The sequence below is a fragment of the Camarhynchus parvulus genome, chromosome 13 (genome assembly GCF_901933205.1).
Source record: "Camarhynchus parvulus chromosome 13, STF_HiC, whole genome shotgun sequence".
Taxonomy (NCBI): Eukaryota; Metazoa; Chordata; class Aves; order Passeriformes; family Thraupidae; genus Camarhynchus; species Camarhynchus parvulus.
In genome coordinates, this window is record NC_044583.1 from 15,765,508 (window position 1) to 15,791,508 (window position 26,001).

General features: G+C 42.7%; 1 protein-coding gene across 2 annotated transcripts in view; it reads right to left on the minus strand.

Moving 5' to 3' along the window:
• The window catches only part of CPEB4 (cytoplasmic polyadenylation element binding protein 4), a 38,118-nt gene extending 18,158 nt beyond the window's left edge, over positions 1-19,960 (minus strand). For both annotated transcript variants that reach the window (XM_030957262.1, XM_030957261.1), the window contains exons 1-2: positions 17,231-19,960; positions 8,451-8,532 (exon numbers count right to left, since the gene is read on the minus strand). In XM_030957262.1, coding sequence (XP_030813122.1) covers positions 8,451-8,532; positions 17,231-18,352 — 1,204 coding nt within the window. In that variant the 5' untranslated portion in view covers positions 18,353-19,960. The remainder of the gene's footprint in view (positions 1-8,450; positions 8,533-17,230) is intronic.
• Between the last annotated feature and the right edge of the window lie 6,041 nt (positions 19,961-26,001).

A 26,001-nucleotide genomic window follows, 5' to 3' on the forward strand; every position in this document is an offset into this window, starting at 1 on the left:
CACAAGCTTCAAAGGTAACTTTGAAGTTTCTTTGCTATCAAACAGCAGCACACAGAGAAATCTCCTAAACCAGCCTGCTACAAATCCTAGACACAGCTCCAGCTTTGTCTACCAGGGATCAATATTTGTTCCTTAATTCCAATTATATTCCAGTGGGATACTGCAAATCAGTTTAAGTGGGAGCTTTAAATATTCTATGTATTTGATTACAACCCTTCTCCAGGATGCCCCACAGGGTGTGAGATAAGAAACCAAAAGCAGAGGAGCAAATCATGGAGCACAACCAGCAGCTGGAGACTGGATGTTAGTTGGAATTATACTGAATTTCAGGAGAGCAGGCATCCTGCTGCTCATGGCCCTGAGCTTTATTTTATATTCATGTATGACTGCTGGAGAATAGACACCAAGTTATAAAAACATCCCATCTTTTGCCTCAATACATCTTCCAGTTTATGATATGGAATAATTGGCAGCATTTATCTTTTGAACACTTCAAGTATTACTGTATTCACTTGAAAAATAAGAAATGAAAGGCAGAGTTTGCAGCTGGGAGAAGGAAAAGCATTACAGGAATCAGCTTCTCAGCCACAAAACTACTTCAAATGTGGTAACTTCATTAATGACAGAATTTCTGACAGGAGGGAAGGGAGGAATGGGATGTCATATGCTAAAAATTGCTAGATAAAATTTATCTTGTACGTGACAAGAACAATTTATTGAACCTGGTAGAGAATTTATTGAACAACTTATGAGAAGGTGTAAAACCTTCCCAAATCTCTGCTGTCATGGTTTGTCACTGTGCTCCTGGCCTCTTTATATGCAGCATTTCCCCCCAGGAGCTCTGCTGTCTGTCCACCCCATCAGCAATTCCTGCAGCAGGAATTCTGTCCAGGCTTTTTCCTGCATCACCTGCCTGTGATTTGCAAGAGCTGGATTTACACTGCAAGATTTAAACCTGCAGTTCCTTAAGTACAAGAATAGGTTCAAAGCAACTTATTTTTGTCTGTGGAAGGAATGATCACAAGACAGCCTGGAATGCAACACGAGGCCTTGGTTCCTTTTTTAACCATCCTCTTAATTCACTCCCAAACAAGAAGGGAACAGGAACACAAGCAAGTCAACAGAACCCATGAGGAAAGGCTGAGGAAAGTGGGATTGTTCAGCCTGGAGAAGAGAAGGATTTGGGGTGACCTAACTGTGCCTGAAGGAGCCAACAAGAAACAAGCAGAGGGACAATTTCCAAGGGATGAGCTCCAGGACAAGGGGGAATGTTTTCCCACTGCCAGAGGGCAGGGATGGACGGGATATTGGGAAGGAATTCCTCCCTGGGAGGGTGGGCAGGCCCTGGCACAGGGTGCCCCGAGCAGCTGGGGCTGCCCCTGGATCCCTGGCAGTCCTGGATGGGAATTGGAGCAGCCTGGGACAGTGGGAGGCGTCCCTGCCATGGCAGGGGTGGCACTGGATGGGCTTTAAATCCCTCCCAACCCAACCCATTCCATGGTTCTGTGACGGAGCACACTCAACTCTCTGCACTGGAACATTTCCCCATTTTTCCAGTGAAGAGCACAGGTAGGACACTCATTTTCCAGTAACATCTGACAAAACTGTGCTACACACTTCCCCACACCCAATCCAAATGGGAAGAGAAAATGAAAACATTATTTTAAAAGAATCCCCATTTCCCCTGCCTGGATTCAAAAGTGCTGCACAGAACCAGGCACCAGCAGGATTTATGTAAGTACATATTTATATAAGTATCCCCACATTCCATGCACAACATTTATCCTTTTCTCACACCCAGTGTGAGTGCTGAGCTGGGATTCCTGCTAATGGGATTTCTGAGTAAAGCTGCAATAGCCCTCCCTGCACCTCATTTGCCATGTGCCTGTGTGGAGGCAGCAGGTCACTGCTGCACTCACCTGACAGCCCAACCATCAACACTGCAGTGGAAAAAACCTGCCCTCCCAGCTGACCAGTCTGCATTCCACCACACAAAGCACTAAGCCAAGGATGGATAAATCTACTCCAAAATGTGTTTTCAAAGTCACCTCAGCAATAGTTGTTATCATTCTAGCTAATGCTGGATTAAAGCAAGTGGGTACTCAGTGAAAAAAATTCTATATGCATCATAATTCTTTCTTGAAGTATCTTAAATAATTGATGCAAAATTCAGATTTTAGTCACTCTTGGGTATAAGCAATGACTGCCCATGACTAAAGAAGTTATGACTTTCTTAGGACCAAATTTTTCCCTTTTACACTCACATCTCAGCACTCACTTCCTTATTTTTGCTCAAAACTCATCCCTTTTCTCATTACACCCATTTCTTCTTTAACTCCAGTTTTAAGAAAACCACTTCAGGCTTTTCTTCCTGCTTCTTTCATGCCATTTCAAGGCTCACAAACACGACAGCAGAGATCATGCAAAACGTGGCTAACAAAAGACTCAAACGATTCAACATCAAGGCAAAAAGTGAACAAAGCGAGCAAAAAGCAAAAAGCCAGGTAGTTTGAGCAGTTTGGGCAGGGAGGCAGGAGAGTTCAGTGTCTTCTAAAACAAGGAACAGACACCACTCATGAAATACAGCTCCAAATTAAAGGCAGCTTTGAAGATGATCCAGAATGGTCAGAGATTATCAAAGCAAGAATTCAGAAAAGAAAAAAAAACCCCGCCAAACCTAAAACAAAACCTACTTGGTGGACATTAAACAAAGCAGAAGATTAAACACACTTCTAAAAAAAAAAAAAGGGATGGGATTAATTTCACGAGGCCACAAATATAAAAAAGAAAGCAAGAAAACCTTAGAAAGGTTTTAATCAGATTATCAAGGCTGCTGTCACGGCATTCAGAACGATTTTGTTGGCTGTACCACTTCTGAAGATCAAATCACGGAGGTAGACATGAAAATATTCAGCACTATTTCAATGTTTTGCTGTGTTTTAAAGAGCTCTGACTGCCACATCATTTACAGCACATACATTCCAAGCAAATATCTTGTCTGAGAAGTATGAGAGGCATTTAATTTTCCAGCAGGCTCTGGAGATGGGACAGCATGGCAAGGGGCCTGGGAGAAATGACTGGACACAGAAACACAGGTCTGCTCCAGTGAATTGCACAGGAATCCTCACACTGATGCCCAAATTGGATTAAGATCAGAAAACCCTGGGATTTTTGTACTGCTCTGAGGTGACAGAAAAAGGAATTTCCTGGTCTGAAAGGGTGGTTCCATCAATACCCTGAGGCTCAGTGCTAAATGGCTCCGTTTTGGACAGAGCATAAATCAACATTTCCCACCTCGAAATCCTGCAGGGGTGAAGTAAAACCAGAGTTGTTTAATGATTGTTTGATATGTGCCTTGTCAAAAGCAGCATTTCTACAGCAGACAGGTATTATCAGAAAGGTTCAGCTGCTCAGGAATTCTTGTCTGGCCCCATCCCCTGACACCCCCTGGAGATATTTATAGGGATTGATGGAATCCCCTCTCAGTCCTCCCTTCTCCAGACTGACCAGGCCCAGCTCCTGGAGTCTCTCTTCACTGGAGATCTTTCCTCCCTGTGTACTACCTAAGGCAAATTCCCCCTTTTTCCTTTTTTTTGCAAGTTTCAGACATGATTTTTTTCTTCCCAATCTACTTTTACCTTTCTAATCCTCACCAAATCTGGCATCTCCTCTGAACAATTTTGTTGAAGCCACAAACCCAAATGTCCATTTAATTGACTGGAAGTTTAGGAAGTAATGAGTGTAAAATCATAAATTATGTATGGTTTGTATCCCTTACTTCTGTGGTAGGTTCAAATCCAATCTGTGAATCTGATCTCAGTGTTTGTTAATAGAAGATTTTGGTCCCTTCCTTGTTGCCCAGGTGATTTCATTCTCTTACAAGATTGTTGGCTGTTTCTAAACAAAAGCTGTGATAAATCCCAAATATTGGAAAGGCAGGGAAAATTCAACAAACACTCCACTTAATTAAAAAATTAAAATATTGAGTATTGCCCCCAGATTTTGAATATTAGCTGCATTTGGAAAGAAAGTGGGCCCTTGCTTGTTAATATTTTAGAATATAGAATAGCAAAAGTTGTAATACTTCTACTTTAACCCACCTGAAATCAGTGGATGGCAACAGGAATGGGAACGGCTGATTTCAAATAAAATTCCCACAAAATTTCCCCCATCCCAGCTCCCTCAGCATGGGCTGGGGTTCAGTGCTATTAGACCCAGTTCTGCAATATTTTGACATAGTAAAACAATTGATTTTCCTCTTAATTAATAGGCACTCAGGTCTGCAAATGCCATTAGCCCTTCCTGGCATAAGAGGTAAAATTCAGGAAGATCCTGAGAATGAAACATTCACACAGTAACTCATCAACAGTTTCCAAAGAAAATGAAGGCAAACCTGAACAGCCTGAAAGGAAGGGTTTGTTCATTTTATTTGAAGCTGGATACATTAAAAAATTGCAAATGACTAACCCTTAGGTTCTGGCCAAGGAGATCAACCCCAAAGTCTGAGGTGCAACCACCACAGCAGCTGTAAAAAGCCTCAAAATCTATTATTTTACATTTTTAAGAGGTCAGATTTTGTCCTGTGCATTTATAAAGGACCCTAAACTTCCCTATAGACAACTGGGACTGACTCTCAGCAGGTTCTCATTAATATTCTGGATCACACAGAAACTCAAATGTCCCATTCTACTCCGTTATTATCAATATGCTGCATAATCCATACAGCTTGGAAAAAAACCAGTTCAGATTCTTATCCAATATTCAAAAAAGCTCTCAAAACTATTTGGATCCCTTTCATCAAGGAATATTTTATAAGGTTTACCTATTTTCTTCAATTTTGCTATGGTTTTCCAGGTTAATATTAAGGGGCTGATGATTTGAAAATTCAGCTTGATCTCTCTGCTTGCTCAGAGAAATCCTGAATGGTGCAACTTTGCAGCATTCTGGCTATTCAAAATTAAAATTTAGGGCTGCTGTTCAACCTTACTCCACTCCTAAACCCTTTCCTTTTGTGCAGAAGTGTGTTCAGTTTTTCAGACTGTGTCACAGCCACAGGATTCCTGCAGACACTGAGCTGTTCACACCCAGATTTTACAGGAGGACTTTGCAGTGCTGGAAGCAGATGTCCTGGCCTGCTGCTTTCATCCCTCCCACCTTGCATCATTTCCAGGCAATAACCTGATATTCTGAACTGAAATGTTGGATATTTCACTAGCAAACCAGTCATAAAGCATTTAAAGATATTTCAGTGTCACTTAACAAGGAAATATTTAGTCAATCTACTACTATTCCAGTAATGCTCAAATTGCCATCTGGAAGACCCAGATTCAAAAATCAGGCTCTGGATCCCAGGCTCAGCTCAGGGAGGCCGAGTCCATTGTAAAGAAGATGCAATTAAGTCTCCAGGGAAAGGCTTCTGCAGGCTGACATTGGCTGTGCAGCACACAGCACACTCACTGGGCTGGATAAAAATAACATATTGAAATGGCAGCTGCTCAGCAAAGGAAGAGGATTTGAGCAGGGATAAAAATATACCTTAAAAGAAGGGGAGAAAATGGTAAAATGCCTACTCAAAGCATTAAAAGGTAATGCTGAGTGTACTGAATCACTGTAAGAGTCACCTTTTAGCCTCATGCAGAAAATATTATTTATTTCATACAGCAAGACAACCTAAGAATGCAATTATTACTGACCTAAACAAATCCAAGGCTAGCACAGCTTAATCACCTCAGTCACAAAGAACACACTATGGATGGATTTTGTTACATTTGGAAGAATTCCTACTTCTGATTTTATTAGAGAATTCCCAGCCTGCTGCTCTGAACATATCATTTAAAGATGGAAATGATGTCCCAGAGCCAGCAGGTTCCAAACTGTCACTGATGTCTCTTACCATGCCCATTCTCCCAGTTGTTTTGAAGGGGTATTTTACACAGTTCCTCTTTCTCTGGCAGCCCATGACAATATGAAGGGGGTGCTGTTAATGTTACACACTAAACTCAAGCTGAGGCAGGATTAAACCTCTCACAAGATAGCAGTGAGACCTATTAGATCATCTGAATTATTTCCATGCCATTCTGAGCTTGCTCTCCACAGTGTGTTTTATTACTGTCTTGCCCAGGCTATTTTTAAAGTCTCAAACCCAGAAGCTTTTCCTTTCTGAGAGTATCCAACTTTAGTTCAAAGCACTGCATGCACTGATTAACCCATTTAAAATGCAAACTGAAAAACTTCTTATGGAGCTGCTGCTGATCTAAATGCAGGTGTTTGAAACAGCAAACAAGATTTGAGCTGACAGCCATAATTTGTCCTATTTAAAGATTTCTATATCCGAGTTTTAAATAAAGATGGGGCAAGGAAAGAGAAAACATGAGACAGGATCTGTGCTAGCAGATGGAAAATAAACACAAAGGGCTCGTGATCACCAGCCCCACTCCAGGCCTGATGTGGAATGTTTTGTCCCAGCAGTTTACAGTTTTTTTCCAGCTGTATCAGTTGGTTTAACTAAAGGTATTTCCTCTCCTTGCAGACCCCACCCTAGGCAGGGATGATCTCTGCAGTTAGCACGCCCGGCGGATGCTGGGTTGAATAAAGATCCATTCCTTAAATACCCGACAGGAATGAAGTCACTGAGGGCTGTGCCAGAGCAGCACAGCCAAATTCAGGCACGGCACATTTTTCTGGAAGCAAAGTTCATGCTCTTGCTGAGGAGGTCCTTGAGAAATTAGGCTTCACAACAAAGTATTTTATGGAGAGTCACTTAAATGTCTTATCTGGGCTTTGAGGCTTTTTTCTGTACAGTTATATAACAGTTAAATGTGAAACAGAATAATTCACAAGGAATCTAAGCAATAATTGCCAGCCCAGGACCTGATTGCTATCCCTGTGTCTCAGTCAGTGTGAGACAAGGCACACAGAACTTTGCAGAAGCCACAGATGATTTTGTAGAGGGGATTAACACTCAGGCTAAAGCAGGAATTAACGCGTGTCAGAACTATTTGTATTCCTTGCTGACATACTTATTCCATCACTCTTAAAACATGCTAAGCACTCAAAAAGAAATATTTCAACTGCAAAGAACCTTTCCAAAGCATTTAAACTAAACATCAAGCTGCTTTCAGAAGTACGTTTGCTTAGCAGCTGACCATAAATACATATGAAGCTGAATTGTTAAATTCAGATTTAAAGGGAGATTTTATTTGTCCCATGGCCACGTCACTTTGGGCCAGATTTCAGAGCTGTAACCTGGTTTGGGAATGCCTGGCACTTGGTAGAAAGTTTTGGGGCAAATCCCAGGTGCTCAGTCAAGGAAGAACACCTCACTCTTGGTTCTACATGCAATTCTGGGGATGTAGGATATTGCCAGACAGAAAATAAACCAAATAAAAGCTGTTAGTAGTCGTCACTAATAAAAACCTGATCCCCATTGCTTAAGGAGGGAAGGTATTTTGGGGTTTTAATTCATCTGGCATCACTTTCATCCACATCAGGCTCTCCCCGTCATTTCAACAGGGAAATATTTTGTGGTGTTTCTCCCCACACTGAATTTCTGCACAGCTCTGGGGATGGGAAACTCGAGTTGCATTTCCAGACCACAGAGAAGGCAACAAACACAAGTTCTTGCCAGTTTATCAAAGGTTGGCCTTTGGAGCAAGAATCACTATTAAAACAAGTCAGATTTCATTACCACCACAAACCTTGATATCAAAAGGAATTTACTTGCAGAAACCACAAGTGCAGGTTTGTTTTTTTTTTAGTGGTCTCATGACTGGTAACAAAAGTGAGTGGTTAGATAAGAAGTGTGTGTGAGAATTTGACTGCTCCACTCATACATGTAACCACTGAACTGCAATGGATTACTCATCCTACAGGACATGAAACTACAGCTCTGAATTGTTGACCATAAGCAGTTTTTATTCAGACAATACTTTGAATACTTTTATGCAGACAATACTTTGAATACTTTGTAAGCTGAGGTATTTCCAAAGCACGACTACCTTTGCCAAAAAAACAAAAGGAAAAAAAGAGAAATCCCAAATCATTTCAATCTCCCTTTTCCTTTCCCAATGGCTTCAAAAAGATAAAAAAAGATGAAATACTCTGTTTTTCTCAAAAGGACAAGGATAAACCTTTCACCTTAACTTCATCAAGAAAACCCTGTTAGGCAAAAAAATTACTTCTTGCTGAGCTGCACAAGGTTCCTGAAGTTGATCAAAACCCCTGGCCAATAACACAAGAGGTCAGCCTGTGGCTGTGTTCTGCGCTGCTCTGGACAAGCACAGACACCCTGAGTGCTCCTGTGCTGAAACTGCTTCATTCACACAACCAAAAAAACCCATCAGGTGCACAAGGGAAATTCACCTTTCCTACCCACAACTGCAGTCTCTTATTTTCAGTAAGCCCCTCTCCCCAGTCATTTGCTGCAGGAAATAGTCTCTGTCTAAATTTACCTTTCAGTGAATCATTTTCAGCCCTCATTATGTCAATTAGGGAGTTCTCCAGTGAGTGCATGTCAAAAGTCCTCGTGCGATCCTGCAAGCAAACACAAACAGAGCCAGCGTTAAACATGAGCACCTGAAACTCAAAAACTTCCACTTTCTTCTACATAACCACAGCAGAATTAAGCAAAAACCCTATACCGGAATATTACAAATGTCCTCTGATAGAGGAATATTAAAAATTACAATATTATTAAATATGAATCTGATCTATAATAATTTAATCATAACCAATGAAGTCTAACACCAACTATTTCTCCTTCCTATTAACCAAAGCCATCATTTTACACATGCCCAGGTCAGACTTTCTCAACCAAACAATAAATTCCACATAGTACAAATCTGATGTGATAGAAGCAAAACACAATGTAAAATACCCTGGCACTGCTTTAATTTAATTGGCAAATTCAGAATAACTGAAATTTCTTGTAATCTCTGAAATCTTTACAGTATCATAAAAGGTCCCAACGGGGGGCAAAAATCACTGTAATTCCCAATATTATTCACATATCCACACTTTCTGTGTATACATTTCAATTTGGATAGAATTTTATACAATTACATTAATCCACCCTGATTTAAATTTTTTTCTGTCCAAGAAGCTCTCTACCATCAGCTCTAAAGATTTTATTTCAGTCCTGTTCTAAGGAATCCCCTCTGAACTGAGCTCAAGCATTGGGAAGTCTCTGTTCAAACAAGAAAGAGAAATTTTGGACATTTTTGCTCTTGACTCCATCTCCACAACTCTTGTTATTCCAGCACTGAGTGTGTTTTTTGTCCCTAACACTGGCTGTGAAGCTGAAATTTCTCCAAAGCACACAGATCCAGCTTAGAATATTTTGAAAGGCAGTGGTGAGTTATAAAGTGCTTTATTTCAGTGCTGAAGCAACAGTGATTGTGTGTTACAAGGGCCATTCCTGATTTCACTGATCCCTCATTCTAGACTTTAAATACCTCAAACTACTCCAAGAGCAGGAACTCACCAGCTCCTGATCCATTTCCAAGTTGTAAATTACATTCTGATCACTAAAAAATACCATTTTTCAATCGAATTTCCTGGTATTTTTCCCCTCTTCAGAACAGTTTATTACTGAGACAGAACAGGCCACGTATTCCAACCCGGATGTGCTGTGTCTCAAATAGCATTAAAAAGGCCAGAGTTTGGAACCAGTTCCTTTATTAAGTCTAGCAAATATCAAATTTGCTATAAAAAGAACAGCACTGCCCTGTCTCCCCACAGGATTGATTTCCATGGTCATTTCTATTACAAGATAATTGAGGCACCTTAGAGAAAATATCAGGAGCATTCAAATCCTTAAATTCTGTACTTTTCTTTCATAGATTTCCTACAGTTTTCTGCCTGTCCTAGCAGATTTAATTTAGTGGTTTGGTTTAAACATTGCTATTTCTTACCTGTTTCAAACTCTATTTACATTAAAATCCCTTAGCAGGAGTGAGTACAAGCCCTCAGGTTCTGGATCCATTAGGATCCAACAGTTGAGTAACTCAGAAATGGATACTAAAAGGCAACCTCTGCATTTCCAGCAGCCTTCAGAAAATGACAAAAATAGCCTAAAACACAGGTGGGAGCATTTACTGCAAACCTGATGTCCCCCAGCAGCTTCTCCTTCCTGAATTCTTGTGTTAACCTCAAGCCCACCCCATGAACAGCTACAAAACTCAAATTTCACCAAGTGCAGAACCTCAGTAATTCCAAATCTTTGTGGAATTGCGGCACTTCACATTTCAGTTGTGTGAGAGACACAAAGGAAGTGACCCAGGCCAAGTAATTCCCAGTTTATTGAGCTGAGCACCTGAGCCTGAAGCAACTCTCTTCTCTCTAAAATATCTGTGTTATGTTGGCCTGAGCTGCTGCAATGCTCATTTTTAATATTGAGAACAAAGAATTTAAACATTTGAAGGGGAAAAGTGGAACTGAACTGTTGGCTCACGAGGAAGTGCATTCTCCAATGGAAGCTTTTGGTGCTGAGGAATTTATTTCCCTTTTCAAGTGAACCACAAGCTGTCCCTTTTTCAGGGTGAGGCCCTTAAGCTGCAAATCACACTGCCAAAAACACTTTAAAACACCACCCTGCACAGTGATACAACAGATTAACTGGTGATATTTCCCTCCCAGGAAAAGGAGGAATGGCTAAAACTTGGGATAGATAAGGAAGACTCTGTACATCCCCCCAGTGAAAAGATGTCAGTCCTAAATAAAAACCAGCCAAGGTGCCAAGCTCAGCTGGGTCTGCACAGTGCTTGTTATTAAAAAAAAAATTCCAATAATTTAGTTGATTATTTGCATTGACAGGTAGCACATTACTAGAGAAAGTCGCCATTGGTAGTTTTGAGAATTTTATACAGATTTAAGTCCTTTTTATAGTGAAACTCCTTTGAAAAAAGCAGCACAGATTTCATCAGTCTTATCTTGCAAGACATTTTACCAGAACCACATCTGAAAGATATCCATTAATTATGCACCTAAAGAAAAAATAAAGGCTGGTGAAGGTTAGTGGGAGTGGCCAAACCCCTGAAGAAATGCGTAACTCTGCATTTCATCCCAAAAGCTCTAATCCAAAAATAGCTCTAATAATCCATCTAAATAATAGCTAATCCATCTAACAGCTCTAATAATTAATCCAAAAATAGCTCTAATAATCAAGATATTGATCACAAACCAGTAGCTATATGTGAGCTTTTCTCAGATACATATTATTTATTTAGCACATAAATCACACTGAACTTAGGAAAAAGAATGTTTTCTTTAAAAGATTTCATGTAGAGAGAATTAATAACAATATGGTGACAGTTTTAATGAAGCAATTCACAAAGTTACAGTGCTTTGGAGCTGGATTGCTGCTTTTCACTTATTTATTGATAAAGAAAATATACAGGGGTAATGACTACCCTGGACTAAAGCAGAATATGTACAATTCAGTTAACAAAATGTGGCAACCACAGCTTGATATTATTTACCTGGGTTCCAAAAGAACTTGGCTTTACACAAGTTTGTTTAGGGCGCCTAAAATGTTGCTTTATCAGAGGGCTCAAAGGCTACACACTTTTACCCTTGGGAAACAGAAGTGAAGCATACAGACATCGGGTAAACACAAGGCCACAATAAAAAATTAAAAAAAGAAAATCCAAACAAACAAAGCACAAAGCAAATTAAAAACACTAAAGCCACAAAACAACCAAAAAGAAAGAAATTAACCTGCAGTCTTAATACATGACTGTGTTGAAAATTTAGCCAACATCCCAAAAGAGATTCATTAAACATCATTTGGAATAAGCAGAGCTGTTTGCACAATGTACAAGAGGTGACAGACTCCAGATCTGGTGAAAAATGAGTTCTTGAGCCTGTAAATGCCTACAATAGCCAACAAACCATTTGTGAACTCTACCCTGGCCATCTCTGCCTACAAAACAATTAAATTCTAATCCCTATTCCAACTTTATTTTTCACCCCTAAAACAGAGTCACTTGGTGCATAACATGTCTGATATACACTGGGTCATCCTCCCATGCAAAAGAAATTCCACAGGAATTTTTCCTGCACAAGAAGATAATACTTTGACTTCAAAAATCCCACGCATTAATTCTAATGCACATCAGAAAAATGCACATTTAATTTAACTATTAACTCTTTATAAAGTCACTATATTTAGTCTGCACCCACAGCATTACCTTCACCTGAATAATTAAGATGCCAGAACCTGAGAGCACTTCCCAGGATGGGCCTCCCAGTGGTAAATCCCAAATTGCACCAAAAAATCAAGGTTTGAACATTTGCTGGTAGCTAAGGCTGGGCCTGATCTCTTAAAATGAGGTTGATCTGAAGTCCAAGGCATCAATAATAATGCAAAAGATGCCATTGCATTAAGCAATTTATTGATCAGCATTTATGGAGTAGGAGTAGTTGTAAAAGTGGGGCTTGTTTTAGACATTTACATCTTTGTCCAACCAGAACATTTGTGCAAATCAAAAACCTCACAGCTACATTTGTACCTTAATTACAGAAGGAGAAGCCTGAAACTTTCTGAAACCCTGTTCCCATTTCCCACAACTCCAAAGCCACATGTCTCAGGCACAGGAGAGCCAGTATCACCATATTTATCATCATAAATACAAGTTCCACATTTCTCTTTCAATTGCAACACAAATTTGGCCTGGATTTTGCTTCTGGGGAAGCTTCTCCTCCTTCCCAGCACCCTGCAAATGCTGTATTCCAGCTCCCAGTCCAGTATCCAGTGAATTAAAGGCCTTGAATAAACAGGTTTTTCCTGAAAGGATGTTGCTGCATTCTGCCCAGATCATCTTTTATAGCTTCACCAGGGAACAATAAGAAAGAGCTGGAAAAATGAAGTGGCACAAAACACAAAGTTTAGTCCAACTTTTTAAGTGTTAGAAATGACAAACCTTTACTGGAAATGTTTGTAACATATGTGATTCTATTTTAGCTGCACATTAAGTTTATCAAGCATCTTCCACAATATCTTGCATTCTCATTCTTTGCTGGGCTGCAACTTTCAAAGCAAAATGCTTAATAAGAGTACTCCTTTTAATCTTAGGAAAAAGACAAACATAATTCAAATAGCTCCTTAACAAAAGCTCTCTTTAAACAGAAACCCTGAGGTCAAAAACACACAGGAGGGCCAAAGCCCAAGTATGAACGTCAGTAGTAAGTTTATAAAACAAGAACAGTGTTAACTTCCACAGCACTTAACTTGTGCATGTCATACCACATTAGAGTGCTGCTAATCCCACAGATCAGTAGCTGTGGGGAACAGCACACAAAACACTAATTACTGCACAGCTGATGGAGTTACACAAAAATGTGGGAACGGGTTTAAAAACCCAGCTTCAAGGATTTGCCCTGTTTTCAAGTAATACCTTGAAATTATTGGGAATAATTGCTGTGCTAGAATAAAAAAAAATTAAATTCAGCAAAACAAATAAGCTCTTTTTGTGCAGCCAGTCATCGTGAGTTATGAAAAGGTTCCTCAAACCCAAGTATTAAAACAAAGAGGAACAGTAAAGAAATTTATTTGCAAGATCCCTTCAAGAGGAAAGTTTGGCAAACTCATTCAAGAGGCTATTTTTTTTTTAATTCCAGCTCCCTGTGAATTTGTTTAATGCACTTATTAAATCAGGCCATTTCTATGGGCAAACAAATGCTGACGTAGAGGTCGGAATTCAAACACGTTCTGTAATCACGAATGTGTTTTCTCAAACATTCCATATCTGCCTGGGGGAAGAGCAAGTCTCCCTGGCACAGGCCCTGGCTGGATTTGGAAGGGGTTATATACCTGGAAACCAGCCACTGGGGAAGAAAGGAAAAAACATTTTGAACAAGTGGATACAATGAACTGCTCTCATGTACAAAATTCTTTGAAATGGGCAGTTATTTTCGAGCCTGATTCCAGGAAGAAACACAAATTCTTTTTAAGCATTTTTACAGAAAGCTGAGCGCTATTGCTTCACTTGCTTGTGCCTTCAGAGAGCCATTTAAAAAACATCATCACGCACTGAAGATGAGATCTGGAAAGCTGGAAATGCCTATCAAAGCAAGATTTATGCATTGCATAACAGGCAGGATGTTCCACTCATGAGGAAGTGCAAGTACACAGCCAAAGGAAAGCCAAAACAATCTTGAAGGCAGCGCTGCCGTGAAACGCAATTACTGAGAACCAACTTTGTCAGTGCTGCTGGGAGAGAAGGACAAGGAATTATTCTTAAAAATCACTAACTTGGTAAGGTGCCACAGTCACACTCAAAGCATTTTCATACATTAATTCTCATGGAAGGCTGTGAGAGCCAAAAGAGTCTGTTTTTTTGCTTTTTAATTTGAATTCAGGAACCATTTTTTCATTTGGAGACCATTTCCTTTTCAAACGAACACACAAAGAACAATGGCTTTTCTCTTTTCAAAAGATCTTTGAAGGGGGGAGCCTGCCCAGTGGCTAAAGCACAACATCAAAACTTAATTTCATTAACAGATCTGGTTAAGTCTTCTCTGACCTTGCTGCCAGTTCCATCCCTGCAAGAGGTTCCTACAGCCAGTGTCGTTTGGGAATTGCAGGAGACAGGATTCCAAATGCAAAACACTTAGAGCAGAGAGCACAGGGTTTGCATGCAGCTCTCAGTGCCAAGGCAAGGCATCATCAAATTGCAAGGTTATCAAACTGATCACCACAGTATTTTCCTTTCATCTGTACCATTTGGAGCACCCATTTCATCCCATGGGATGGTCAGGGATGTTTGAAGGGAGCTGGAGTTCACATCAGTGGCTTACAGGGAAATTATGTGACGCCATTCTCTTCAAAGAGGAAAAGAGCTTTTGGTCTTGGTCACCCCAAGATTTCCATCAAAACATAGCCAGAATCCTGTGTGTCACCAGGCTCTGGAAGAGACACAACCTCTGAGGAAAAGAAAAAAAGAAAGCGATCCCCAAATATTTGCAATTGCTAGTTTACATTTTGCCTTCTAAAGAAACTCATTTTCACTAGATTGCAGCACCACTTGTTAATGATTTAAGCAGCAAAACATAAATATTAAATGAAAGGGATTGTTGTATCAAATTACTCCATTATGTTGCTGCAGCAAAGACAGCTTTCAATTATTTCCTAAACAGGAATCTAAGAAGATTCCAGTAACAAAATAGCCTTGTCCAGTACATGATTGCATCAGCAAGGATACTTCAGGGGCAGAGAGAAAGAGAGAGATGCATGAACACAAATATGTAATAAGCCAAATTCTGCTTTGAGTCAGGAATAGAATCAGCATAGTCAAGAAAAAAAAATAAAAGGACATCAAAGGTCAAATTTTACATCATTTGTTTCCAGTGATTCAAAAATTCACTGTGCTTTCAACACTCAGCTAAAGTGACCAAAAGAGCTAAAGATTTTATACAAAAGAAAAAAAAGTTGTCCAAGATGGCTTCAAAATTAATCAGCATCTTTCTAGGGCTGCAGTGCTGAAGTCCTGCTCTGCTGCCCTGCCCTTTTCCTCACACAAGTGATGGTAACAGACTGGAGAGCACTTCCCTCCACACTTTCCTTTTTTTGGCATGAAGGAGTGTCAAGAGTTGGTCTTGACATGTACAGCTTCATCAGAGTGTTTATGTAAACAGACACCAACATGCTACACCAAAATGATTTCTTTACCATGATCAAACTACGTGTGTCTGCTATTCTGTGTCTGGAACACCATCCAAAAGTCAAGGTTGACTTTGCCAGTTTCCTGAAATTTCCTTGATGCCAATCCAAGCACATTGCTTTGCCTGTGTATATATTTGGGGCTTACACACAACAGCAAGGACACACTTGATCTCATTCTGTCACTCTCAACATCAGCTATGTGTCAGGGTACAGAGTGAATCAAACCGTGAGCCAAGGCTCGCTGCAGTGAGGCTGAAAAAAGACCAGCTCCAGCTGGGTCCCTTTTTCTAATGCTTTCACTGGATAAATTGAGTATGCTGGACACAGCTTCATTATATTCATTATAAATCCTGACATTAAAATCAATTATTACTCTGCTTTCTAAATTTGGAAGGGCTCTACCTGATAGTGAACCAGTCAGTAGCACTGCAGTAGGAAAAAAAGGCTCTGAAGGAAAGTTATTGCCAGCAGCTGCTGTGCTGTCAGCAGGGCCTGCACACCACCAAAAACCTGCAGTCTGCAAAGAACCCAACTATCCCCACATCCACAAAGTCACTGTTCAATGTATTTCTGTTTCTTTCCATCATGACACACATTGCACAGTTTGTATCTTTGAAATTGTATTTAAGTAGGTCACCCCGGTTCTTGCAGCATGGCAAGAAATACTGCAATCACGTTGAGAATTTTACTTTTGCCCTCATTTGAAGAGCTTGAAAAACAACCCTGGAAATGTAAAAGAACTCTTGGGTCTTTTAATTCACCCTAAAGGAGTTTACAAAAGGCGCACACACACATAAAAGCTGGGTTTAACTGGTGGTCAGATGAAAAGAAGGGGACTTCTGGTTTAATTCCTACTGCAAATTAGGTTCAACATTATACAGTTCTTTTCAAATTCATAACAAGTCAGCCCAGAAGGAGAGGCTGAGCTGCCAGACAACCTGCCTCCTGCCAGGAGAAGGCCACAGCAAAATATAGGAGACCACCAACTGATCTCATCCACATCTATTTTTAGTGCTGATTTAATGGCCTGTAACCAAAATTTGCTGCCATTCCTGAGGAGAGCAAACTGCACTGATTACCATTATTTGTAGAAAGCAAACTTTCCCCCAAAAATGCTACAAAAATTATGTTGCACTGCAAGCCCATGTGATACTGTAAAACCAAATAAAATCACTCCATACTTTTTCTCAGATGTGGTACATTGCTGAATGCCTTCAAAGGCCTCAGATCTCTCATACTCCACCAGACACTTTTTTTTTTTCCTTTTTCCTCTTTGTTGAAATACTTGTCAGTGAATTTCTCCATTGGCTATTTCTGTAAGTGTTATGCTGAAGCAAAGTGGCCAATACAGATGGCTGGCGTGCAATAGATATTTATGACCATCACTGTTAAAAAAAACCCCATGAATCACAGCTTGGAGGATCATTCCCACTATGACATTTTGAGTTAGCCATATGGTTTTTTTCAGTTGCAAGCACAGAAATCCCACAACCAGGGCATTTTAATGCTCTTTGGGGAGGTTTGGTTTTTTTAGGGTTTTTTTTTATGGAGACAACAGAGCGCGCTCACCTGAAAAGGAAAAATGTTGTCAGCTCTGTTCAAGCTGTCATCCATCCAGGATTTGGGAGCGAAGGCCGAGCTGGGTCGTGCATACTTCTGCAGCTGGATATGATTACTTGCAAAATTCTTCTTTAAGGGCGAGATGGAGTTCAAGGGGGTGATCCCTCCGTTCAGTCCCCGGCGGTGGTCTCGGCCCTGGGACCCTCCCCAGCCCCCGTAGCCGCCGCTGCCGGGGCTCCAGGAGGACGGGGTGGGCGATGGGCTTTGGTAGCTGCTCCACGGAGAAGGTGGCTTGTTAAGATTATTGGCCAAATGAGGCAACTGATTAAAAGCAGCATTTCTGTGTGTGAATGGAGGTGGGTGAGGACTTGCAGGAGACCTCCTCTGTTGCTGATGCTGATTGTGATGATGCTGGAAATGGGGGTGATGAGGGTGGTGCTGAGAGAGGGGTCCGATCTGGGGGGAAAAGCTACCGCCAAAGCCAGGGCTGACGTGATGTGGGAAATTCTGAAACAGCAGAGCACCATTATTAGCTGAGGCAGTAGGGACCCCTCCCTGGTGGAAAAAACTTGCATCTTCATTGATTATTGTAGAAGAAGAAGGAGCAATAGCTGCAGACCAGTTACTAAAACCAGTCAGAGAAGATGCGGTGGATGTCAAGGGCTGTGTCGAAGTACCGAGCCCCGAAGCCTCTTGGTAATCAAATCCTGTTAAAACCGGCGATTCTATTCTTATTTTCTCCTTCCCATTGCCATTCTCTGAAGAATTATCGCCCTGGTTTTCTTCAGTTTTAGCTTTCTCGGGTTCAGAGAGCATGCCTGCTTCCTGACTTTGACCAGGGGAAAGCTGCTGTTTTTCTAGGGACTCTTGCTTTTCCTGTTGCTGAGTTTTAGATTTTTCTGACCCCAGAATCTCATCCTGAATATTATGGGCAGCTGGAGCAGGAAAGAGCCAAGCTGACCCAGCACTACTGCCATTGGCAGCTGTGTTATTATTTATAAAAGCAGCAGGGCTGGGGGTTGCATTTTGATGATGGTGTGGAGGCTGCAGATGTGGATGAAATCTGACTGGAAAAGCTGACTTATTTCCAGTGTTGTTTTGCACTAACACTCCAAACCCGTAATCCCCCATTTATTATATTTAGGGTTTGAATCCTCCCTGTAAGAACAAGTTGATGTTTAGTGTTTAGCTTGTCCTCTTGTGAGGCAAGATTAGCAAGTATCCTGGTTTTTGCTAGATATTCCAGTGTCTCCCTCCACGCTATTTATTTCAGATTTGGATAAAGATGTTTGCTTTTTTTTTTGTATTTTTTCTTTTTGCAAAAGATAGATCTCTTTAACTATTTCAATGTGTGAATTTGTGTCTGTTTCCTTCCTTTGGCCAGGAGGAAGGGAAAAATAAATCTTTGGTTCACAAAATAAGAGGTTTCCTTTTTCTAAAGGAAATGCACAGCAATGAGAGAATAAGCTTCTGGGAAATAAGGATAAAGAGATTCTAACTATCCTGTTTTTTTCCTCCTCAGCAGCCTTGACTCGCCCATAAATGAGTTAAGAGGGAAGAAAAAAAAAATACAATGACGTCTGGTCCCTCAACCTCTTGGCAGCAAAAAATAGATTTAAATCTGGAATAATTTAATACATCTCTATAATCTAATATATATTTGTGTCCTGTTCAAAAAGAGTCTTTGCTGTGGACAAGGGAAAAATTTACCTCAGGATCTCAGCATTCAGAAGGGTGAAATGGGGGAGTGAGTTGCAGAAGAGGCTTTATCCCGTGCTGCTGGGTTTAACCTATTATATTTAGCAATAATATACACCGTGTGTGTGCGTGTGTGGTTGTTTAAAGGGGTAAGATCTTATCTCAGGAAATCAGTATTCTCTGTGTGTTGGGTGGGGAGTGAGTTGTGCAGGAGAAGGGTGGATTCTTGATGCTGCTCCTTCTGGGCTGGGTTTCTCAGCTCGCCAGACTCGCTTCTTATTTATGATCCAATATTTGCGTGTCCTTCATATGAGTCCTGACTGTCCGAGGAGGAAGGTTTTCATCTCAGAAATCAGCGTTCACCGTTCGGGAAAGGGAAGGGAGGGGAGAGCGAGTTGTGCAGGAGGAAGGGGAAGGAGGTTTTTTTCTCTCTCTCTGCTGCCGGGAGGGTGTTTTGTGGTGCGGGGCTCGCCTCCTTCCCCGGGAATCGCGGCTCCCGCAGCCCAGCGAGCCCCCGGAACGCGCTCCCTCCTCAGGCACTCGGCATCCAGCGGGGCCGGGCTGTGGGTGCCCCGCGCGTCCCCCGCCCTCGCTCGAGCCGGGCAAGGCAGGAGGGGTTTTACCTCAGCAGCGCAGCAGCCTCCGGCAGGGAGGGGAAGGCGCGGCCGGCCGGGCTCCTCTCTCCCCCATGGAAGGTGTTTAAGCGGCTCTCCCGGGTCGCCCGGCGGGGTCGGGGCAGGCTCTGTCTCGGGGCGCAGCGCTCGGGGCTCCGGCAGCGGCGGCGGCTCGGGGCGCTCCCTGCCCTGCGGCGGCTCGGCTGGGCTGCGGCCGGGCCGTGCCCCTCATGTACCGGCCGCACCGGGGGGGTCTCCGCGGGCTCGATGCTGCGGGGAGCTGGAAGGACGAGGCGATCGACAGCTTGCGGTAGCCGGCGACGTGTCCCCGGCGCACAGCCCCCGCTGCCGCCGCCTCGTTTTGCGTCTTTTTCCGTGTGTTTTTTTCTGCCGCCTTCCCCGCCCCCCAACCCCCCGGCGGCCGCCGCAGCCGGTGCCTCGCTGGTCCCCGCGCGGCCGCTGCCCAGCCCGTGCCGCCCGGACCGAGCGGCCGCACCAAATGACAACCAGCTGGCGGGGGCCGCGCGGCGCTTCCGGGGCGGTGGCGGCCGCGCCCCCGGCCCGCCCCCGGCACCGGCTCCGGCTCCGCCCGGCGCCACGCCGCCATCTTTGGTGCGGGCAGGGACTCCCCGGCCCGGGCGGCCACCCCGGGGCTGGGCGCGCACCGCCCGCGGCGCCGCCGCCATCTTAGGTGCGGGCGGGAGGTCAGGCGGATGTCGGCGGCGCCGCCATCTTGGAGTGAGGAGCGCGGCGGCCGCCATGTTTGTGCAGGGCAGGGCGTCACCTGTCACTGTCGGAGCTCGGTGTCACAGACAGCGGCCGCACTCGGCAGCCACCGTAAAGGGCTTGTCATTGCACCCCCTGCCATGGCAGGGACACCTTCCGCTGCCCCAGGTTGCTCCGAGCCCCGTCCAGCCCGGCCTTGGACGCCTCCAGGGATGGGGCAGGCGCAGCTTCTCTGGGCAGCCTGTGCCAGGGCCTCACCACCCTCACAGCAAACAATTTCTTCCATACGTGCAACCTAAGTAGTCCAAGGGCAAGCATCAAAAAGTCTGTTTACTATAGATCTGGTTTATACACTACTTCATTTTGGGGATGGGCGCTGTTTTTGCACATGGACAGATTACAGCATGCAAATGAAAATATAGTTTAAAATGTAATATCAAAATATAGTGACATTAAAATAACTATATATAGGTTGACCATTAGAAAAATCAGATTTAAAAGGAACCATGCAGAGACATTTCCTCAAAAGTTTTCCCTTAGTAGAGGGCTGTCCTCTACTTGCTCCAAGACTTCTTCTCAGACACGACTAATTTGAACGATACTTTTACCAAACCAAGTATTTCCCAACAATTTTATTAAGTAAACCTTTTTCTTCACAATCACAGACACCTTGTTTCTATGTGTGAAAACGGCCTTGTTTACAGATGGTGAAAACATCATTGTGAAAATGCATTGACTGGGTTATAATTTCCCCTTTTGTTTACTGTTTGCAACTTCTGTGAGCTCATCTGATACTGGGCATTATTTTCCTCTGCATTTTTCTGGTCATAATGTTGTTATCATCATCTTATGGCTCAGGGTTAACAGGCACTTCTGTCCGGACGCCACGGGCCTGGCTCCAGCAGCAGATTGCTGTTCCACAAATAGTTTGGGAAAGACTGAGTCTATGGCCTTAATTTAATTTCAGGCACACCCTTGCAGTGCATTAGGGTAGATGCAGATGGACTGGAGTGATACAAGCAGAATTTCTAAAATCTGACTTTAATCACTTTGCCTGACAAACATCGTTTGCTGAAACCATGGGACGTTCCTCAAGGGCCAGTGCTGGGATGGTTCAGCTGCCCAGCAGGATTCGTAGCTGTTTATTCAACTTCTTTGACCAAAAATGCCTGACCAATATGCAGGGGTTGCAGGCATTATTTATCAAGAAGAATAAATTAATGAAGAAAGTCAGGGTTGTCTGTAAATAAGTGGATTTAACCACCTGTGAGGAAATTCTCACTGTAGTGGCTGGATGATGTAAAGAGAGTCTCAAAGAATACAGAGGATGACAGTGTCACAGAATCACAGATGGTTTGTGTTGGAAGAGACCTTAAAGATCATCCCGTTCCAACGCCTACCATGGCAGGGACACCTTCCAGTAGACCAGGTTGTTCCAGTTTTTAAATCACTCAAGCTGTAAGCTCAAATCCCTGTGGAGTCAAATGAACCCCTTTGTCACATTGATTTTGCTGTAGCTTATGCCATGACCTAACTTTTGGACAAAATTTGAAACATAAGATTCAAATAATTAGAAACCTTCACCACAACAGTAAATACTCAAGACTTTTCAAATGGGAAGGAAAGGGGAGAGTTCTCTCAGTAGCATTTTCTCACACACACCGGTGAGATTCAAGCCCAAATTTGCTGCCACATGCTCCAAATTGGTCCCTGCAGCTCAGTCCTGATGTATCCAACACCTTTCCCCCTGCAAGAGGTTTCAGTCTGAATGACACTTGAAGTACTTTAAATCATCACAGTACCTTTTGCTAATCACCATCAGCATCTAATGGATTCATTTCTGGAAGCACTTTAACTCTTCTGGGTTCCTTGGAGGAGAGGATTCCTCTGGCCACTCCAGCTGCCATCATGAGGCAGCTTTAGCTGACGACTGCCAATGGCTCTGTGCTCTACCCAGGCTCCCCCCAGCATCAGTCTCCAGGATCACAAACCCCTTAACAACCTCTTCACTGTGAGACTAAACCCCAAGTGGGAACATATTGCTCTCCTCTGAGGATTAGATTTCTTAGCCTGTTTTTATTCTGCCACTCTTGCTGAAAATGTCACATAATAAATGCTTGACTGTGACTCAGATCACAGGAAAAACTGAGCGTGGCTGAGCTGGTGTAGAGAAATCCGTGTGCTTGCTTTTGCTCAGTCAGAAACAATCACAGAATTCCCAGAATCACTGGGTTGGAAGAGACCTTCAAGATCATCGAGTCCAACCCAGCCCCAACACCTCAACTCAACCCTGGCCCCAGTGCCACATCCAGGCTTTGTTAAACACACCCAGGGATGGTGACTCCACCACCTCCCAGGGCAGAACATTCCAGAACTTTATCACCTTTCTGTAAAAACCTTTTTCCTAATATCCAGCCTAAATTTCCCTTGGTGCAGCTTGAGGCTGTGTCCTCTGGTTGTGTCAGTGCTGCCTGGAGAAAGAGCCCAACCCCACCTGAGCACAGGCACCTTTCAGGGAGCTGTAGAGTGATAAGGTCACCCTGAGGTCTGTGGTTTGCTCAGCCTTTCAGAGCCCCACACCCAGTGAAACCCAGCACACATCCTCAGTTTTGTCAGGTGTACTCAAAAGGCCGTGTGCCTCGCAAGAGGTGGAATTTCTAATGATAATTTAGTAGGATAAGCTCACAGATAAACTGAACCTGAAAGCAAGTGGGATCCCCAGGAAGCAGCTCTCCAGTTCAGTCACACGGCTCATCCTGGCAGAGCAGATGTGCTGTTTGTGATACGCTCCCAGTGTTATCAAATCAAGGTCCCATTGAGCAGAGAAGTGAAAGGACTTGCAGAGCTGAGAAGGAACTCCTTGTGAAAATGCCTTGCCAGCAACCCTCTCTTTTTTAAATCAAAGCACTGCCAGCTCCCAGGCATCTGCTGGTTGCAGCTGTCACGGTGTCATCCAGAGGGAAAGGTGAGCCCTCGGTGACTCAACACCCGAACATCAAACACTGACACTGCTCACGCTGCAGAAACATCAGATTGCTGCATCTGTTTCACACTGTTGGTGGTGAAACACAGAATTCAAGTCTCATTTAAGTAATCTTGTGCCTTAGAAGAAAAGGAGCAGAAAGAGGATAAGAATCGCTTTTCTAAAGGCAAATTTATCAGCTGTTTCTTATGTCTCAAAAACTGCAACTGATGTTTTCTTGAATGTCAAAAGACCTATTAGGGTGTTCAGATCTCCAGTTTTATACTAAACATTGTTGCTGTATCTTGTCCACCCAACAGCATATTAACACAGTTTAGTAAATCAAATTTAAAGTCAAAATTAACCCTATACTTACAGCACAGGAATTTTAGGAAGGGTTCAGTGGGATATATTAAAATTCAAAGGGATCGTTTACGGGTTTGTTAGTCACTCAGATGTTCCTCCACATTCCTTTAGTCTGGTGTATCATAGAAGACACAGGACTTGCTCACATTCAGTGGTAATAAAAGCAGCCAACAGACCTGAAAAGCTGCATCAACATTTTATCCTAAACAATTGCTCCAGGAAGGCTGAACTAAAAACCCCAGGCAAGCTGTCAGTTGCTAATATTAGCCTACACATAGAGAAAACTTTTTAATTCCAGAACAATTTCCAAAGACTGCAGAAAATGTTCTCTAGACTGCAGAGAAAACCCAACAGTTCATTTTTGTGCTGATGCAGCTGCAACTGCTGTTTGCTAGATTCTATCTCAGCTTGGTCATTGCAATATCAAAGTATGATTTTATAAACCCTTTAACTCTTGTGTAAAGCACATTATACATGCTAATGGCTTCATTTGACTAAGCTGGCTTCGTCATTTTGCTGCAGCTGGGTGAAGGTACTATATATTGATATACCCTCATATGTTAAGCAACCCTTTAATGGAATACATTGCCTTGGAGTCTTTGGTTTTTATGAAAAAAATCCTTATCACTGCCCAGAGAACTATTTTGTGTGCAGTAATTATGTAATATTAATGAACAGTATTACATACAACTATTTTCTAGCCCTATTCTTTGTATGGCATGTACTTTAGAATGACCTGACACTGCAAAAATGCCTCTAGCTTCCATGGCTCATGTAAAATACAATAAATACATAAATAATTGAGAAGAGGAAATAGGTAGTGTTGCAAAGGCTGTGGTTTCTTACCACTGCACTTCAAAATCCGTCGATGTGACCTTTGCAAATGTGCTTTTCTTCTCTCATTTAAGAATTCTTCCTTGAGCTGGACAAAAAAAAAATCCACAGAGGCACCGAGTTTCAAATTTGAAAACTCATTTTGTAATCTTATTTCTGAAATGGTAGAAGGAAAGAAGCACCCAGGGGATGAGCCAGGACAGCGTGTCCAGGGACACCACCAGAGGCACCTGGAGAGTGATGGCCATCCAGTGAATTCCATGGGAAAGAAGCTGTTTATCCCATGGAGACTAAGCTTCTCAATCTCTTGGGGTTTGGAAGTTTTTTTTCCCTCCACTTCTCAAATAAATAACTGCTTATTTAATTCCTCTTAATAAAGGAGGAATGCAGGGCAGTGTCAGGGGCCGGTTAGTCAGGGCTTGCAGAGTACGCTGGTGCCCAGTATAATTTTTACTGCAACTCGGTGACACCTTCATTTCTCAAAGTAAGATTTCACAGCCTGCTCATTTACAAAGTGGGCTAGTGCCTTTGGGTATTTGAGAAGGGCAAAAAGACAAATTGCAAAGCATCAAATCATTTAATTTCAAAGTGCATTAAGCACACGCCTTCCAATTTTCTGACTAAAATGTTCGTTGGCTTTTTCCAAAGAGGTTTATATTCAGGGCACAGAAATAGTTTCTGGATTTTAGATTCCTGAAATACTTAACAATGTTATTCAGGGGAAGAAAACACAGGCTTCTTGTCCTAAAAAACCCAGATTCACGTGCAAAGTGTTAATGAACCCAAGTGACAGCTTAAGAATAAAAATAGCATAACCCTCCCTTCCCCCCAAATGGTAGCTAATCAAACATTTTCTAGAACAAAATTTCTGACTAGTCTGGGATATAATAATTTTAAAAAAAAAGCAAAAAGAACAATATTAGGAGGCCAATTCAGAGAGATCAAAATGAGGTTGGCCTTGTTTTCCACCTGGGAGCCACAGTACCTCCAGCCCCTGGATCTCCTTTCTCCTTCTGGAGCATTGCTTGCTGGAATCTGTAGTCTCCAGGCTGCATCTCCATTATTAAGCAGGTGAGCAGTGGTAATCTGCTCCATTTTAGGCAAATTAAGTGCAGCTCTTTGGCTCCTGGCACATTCCCAACGCGGCCCTGAGATGAGCATAATTCCACAAAATCCATAAGATTCAGAGCCCATGGCTGCCACTGTTCCCCCTTCCCGTGCCTTGCAGGTAATGGGAGGTCCTTTGCTGGGGTCCTTGAAGGGGACAAAGATACTCTGGATGAGTTTAATGAATATTGGGTTTCTGTGTGTTGAGGGAAGCAGTTCAGGAGAGACTTCCAGTTTTCCCTTGGAGTTCCTCACCTGATGGGTTTCCTGTCACATTTCTGCTGGTGAGGGAAGGGGGAGCATGTTGCATATTCAGTGTTGCCCTCCTCGTGCCTTGCAGGGGGAACAGGGTGTGTTTCCTCAGAATAGAATGAACTCGTGCTTTCCAATTTTTCCCCATGTTAGGAAATAGGTCCTGTCTCATTACTGGTGACAGCACATATTGGTAGGTCATAGAGCAAAGGGAGAGCCTT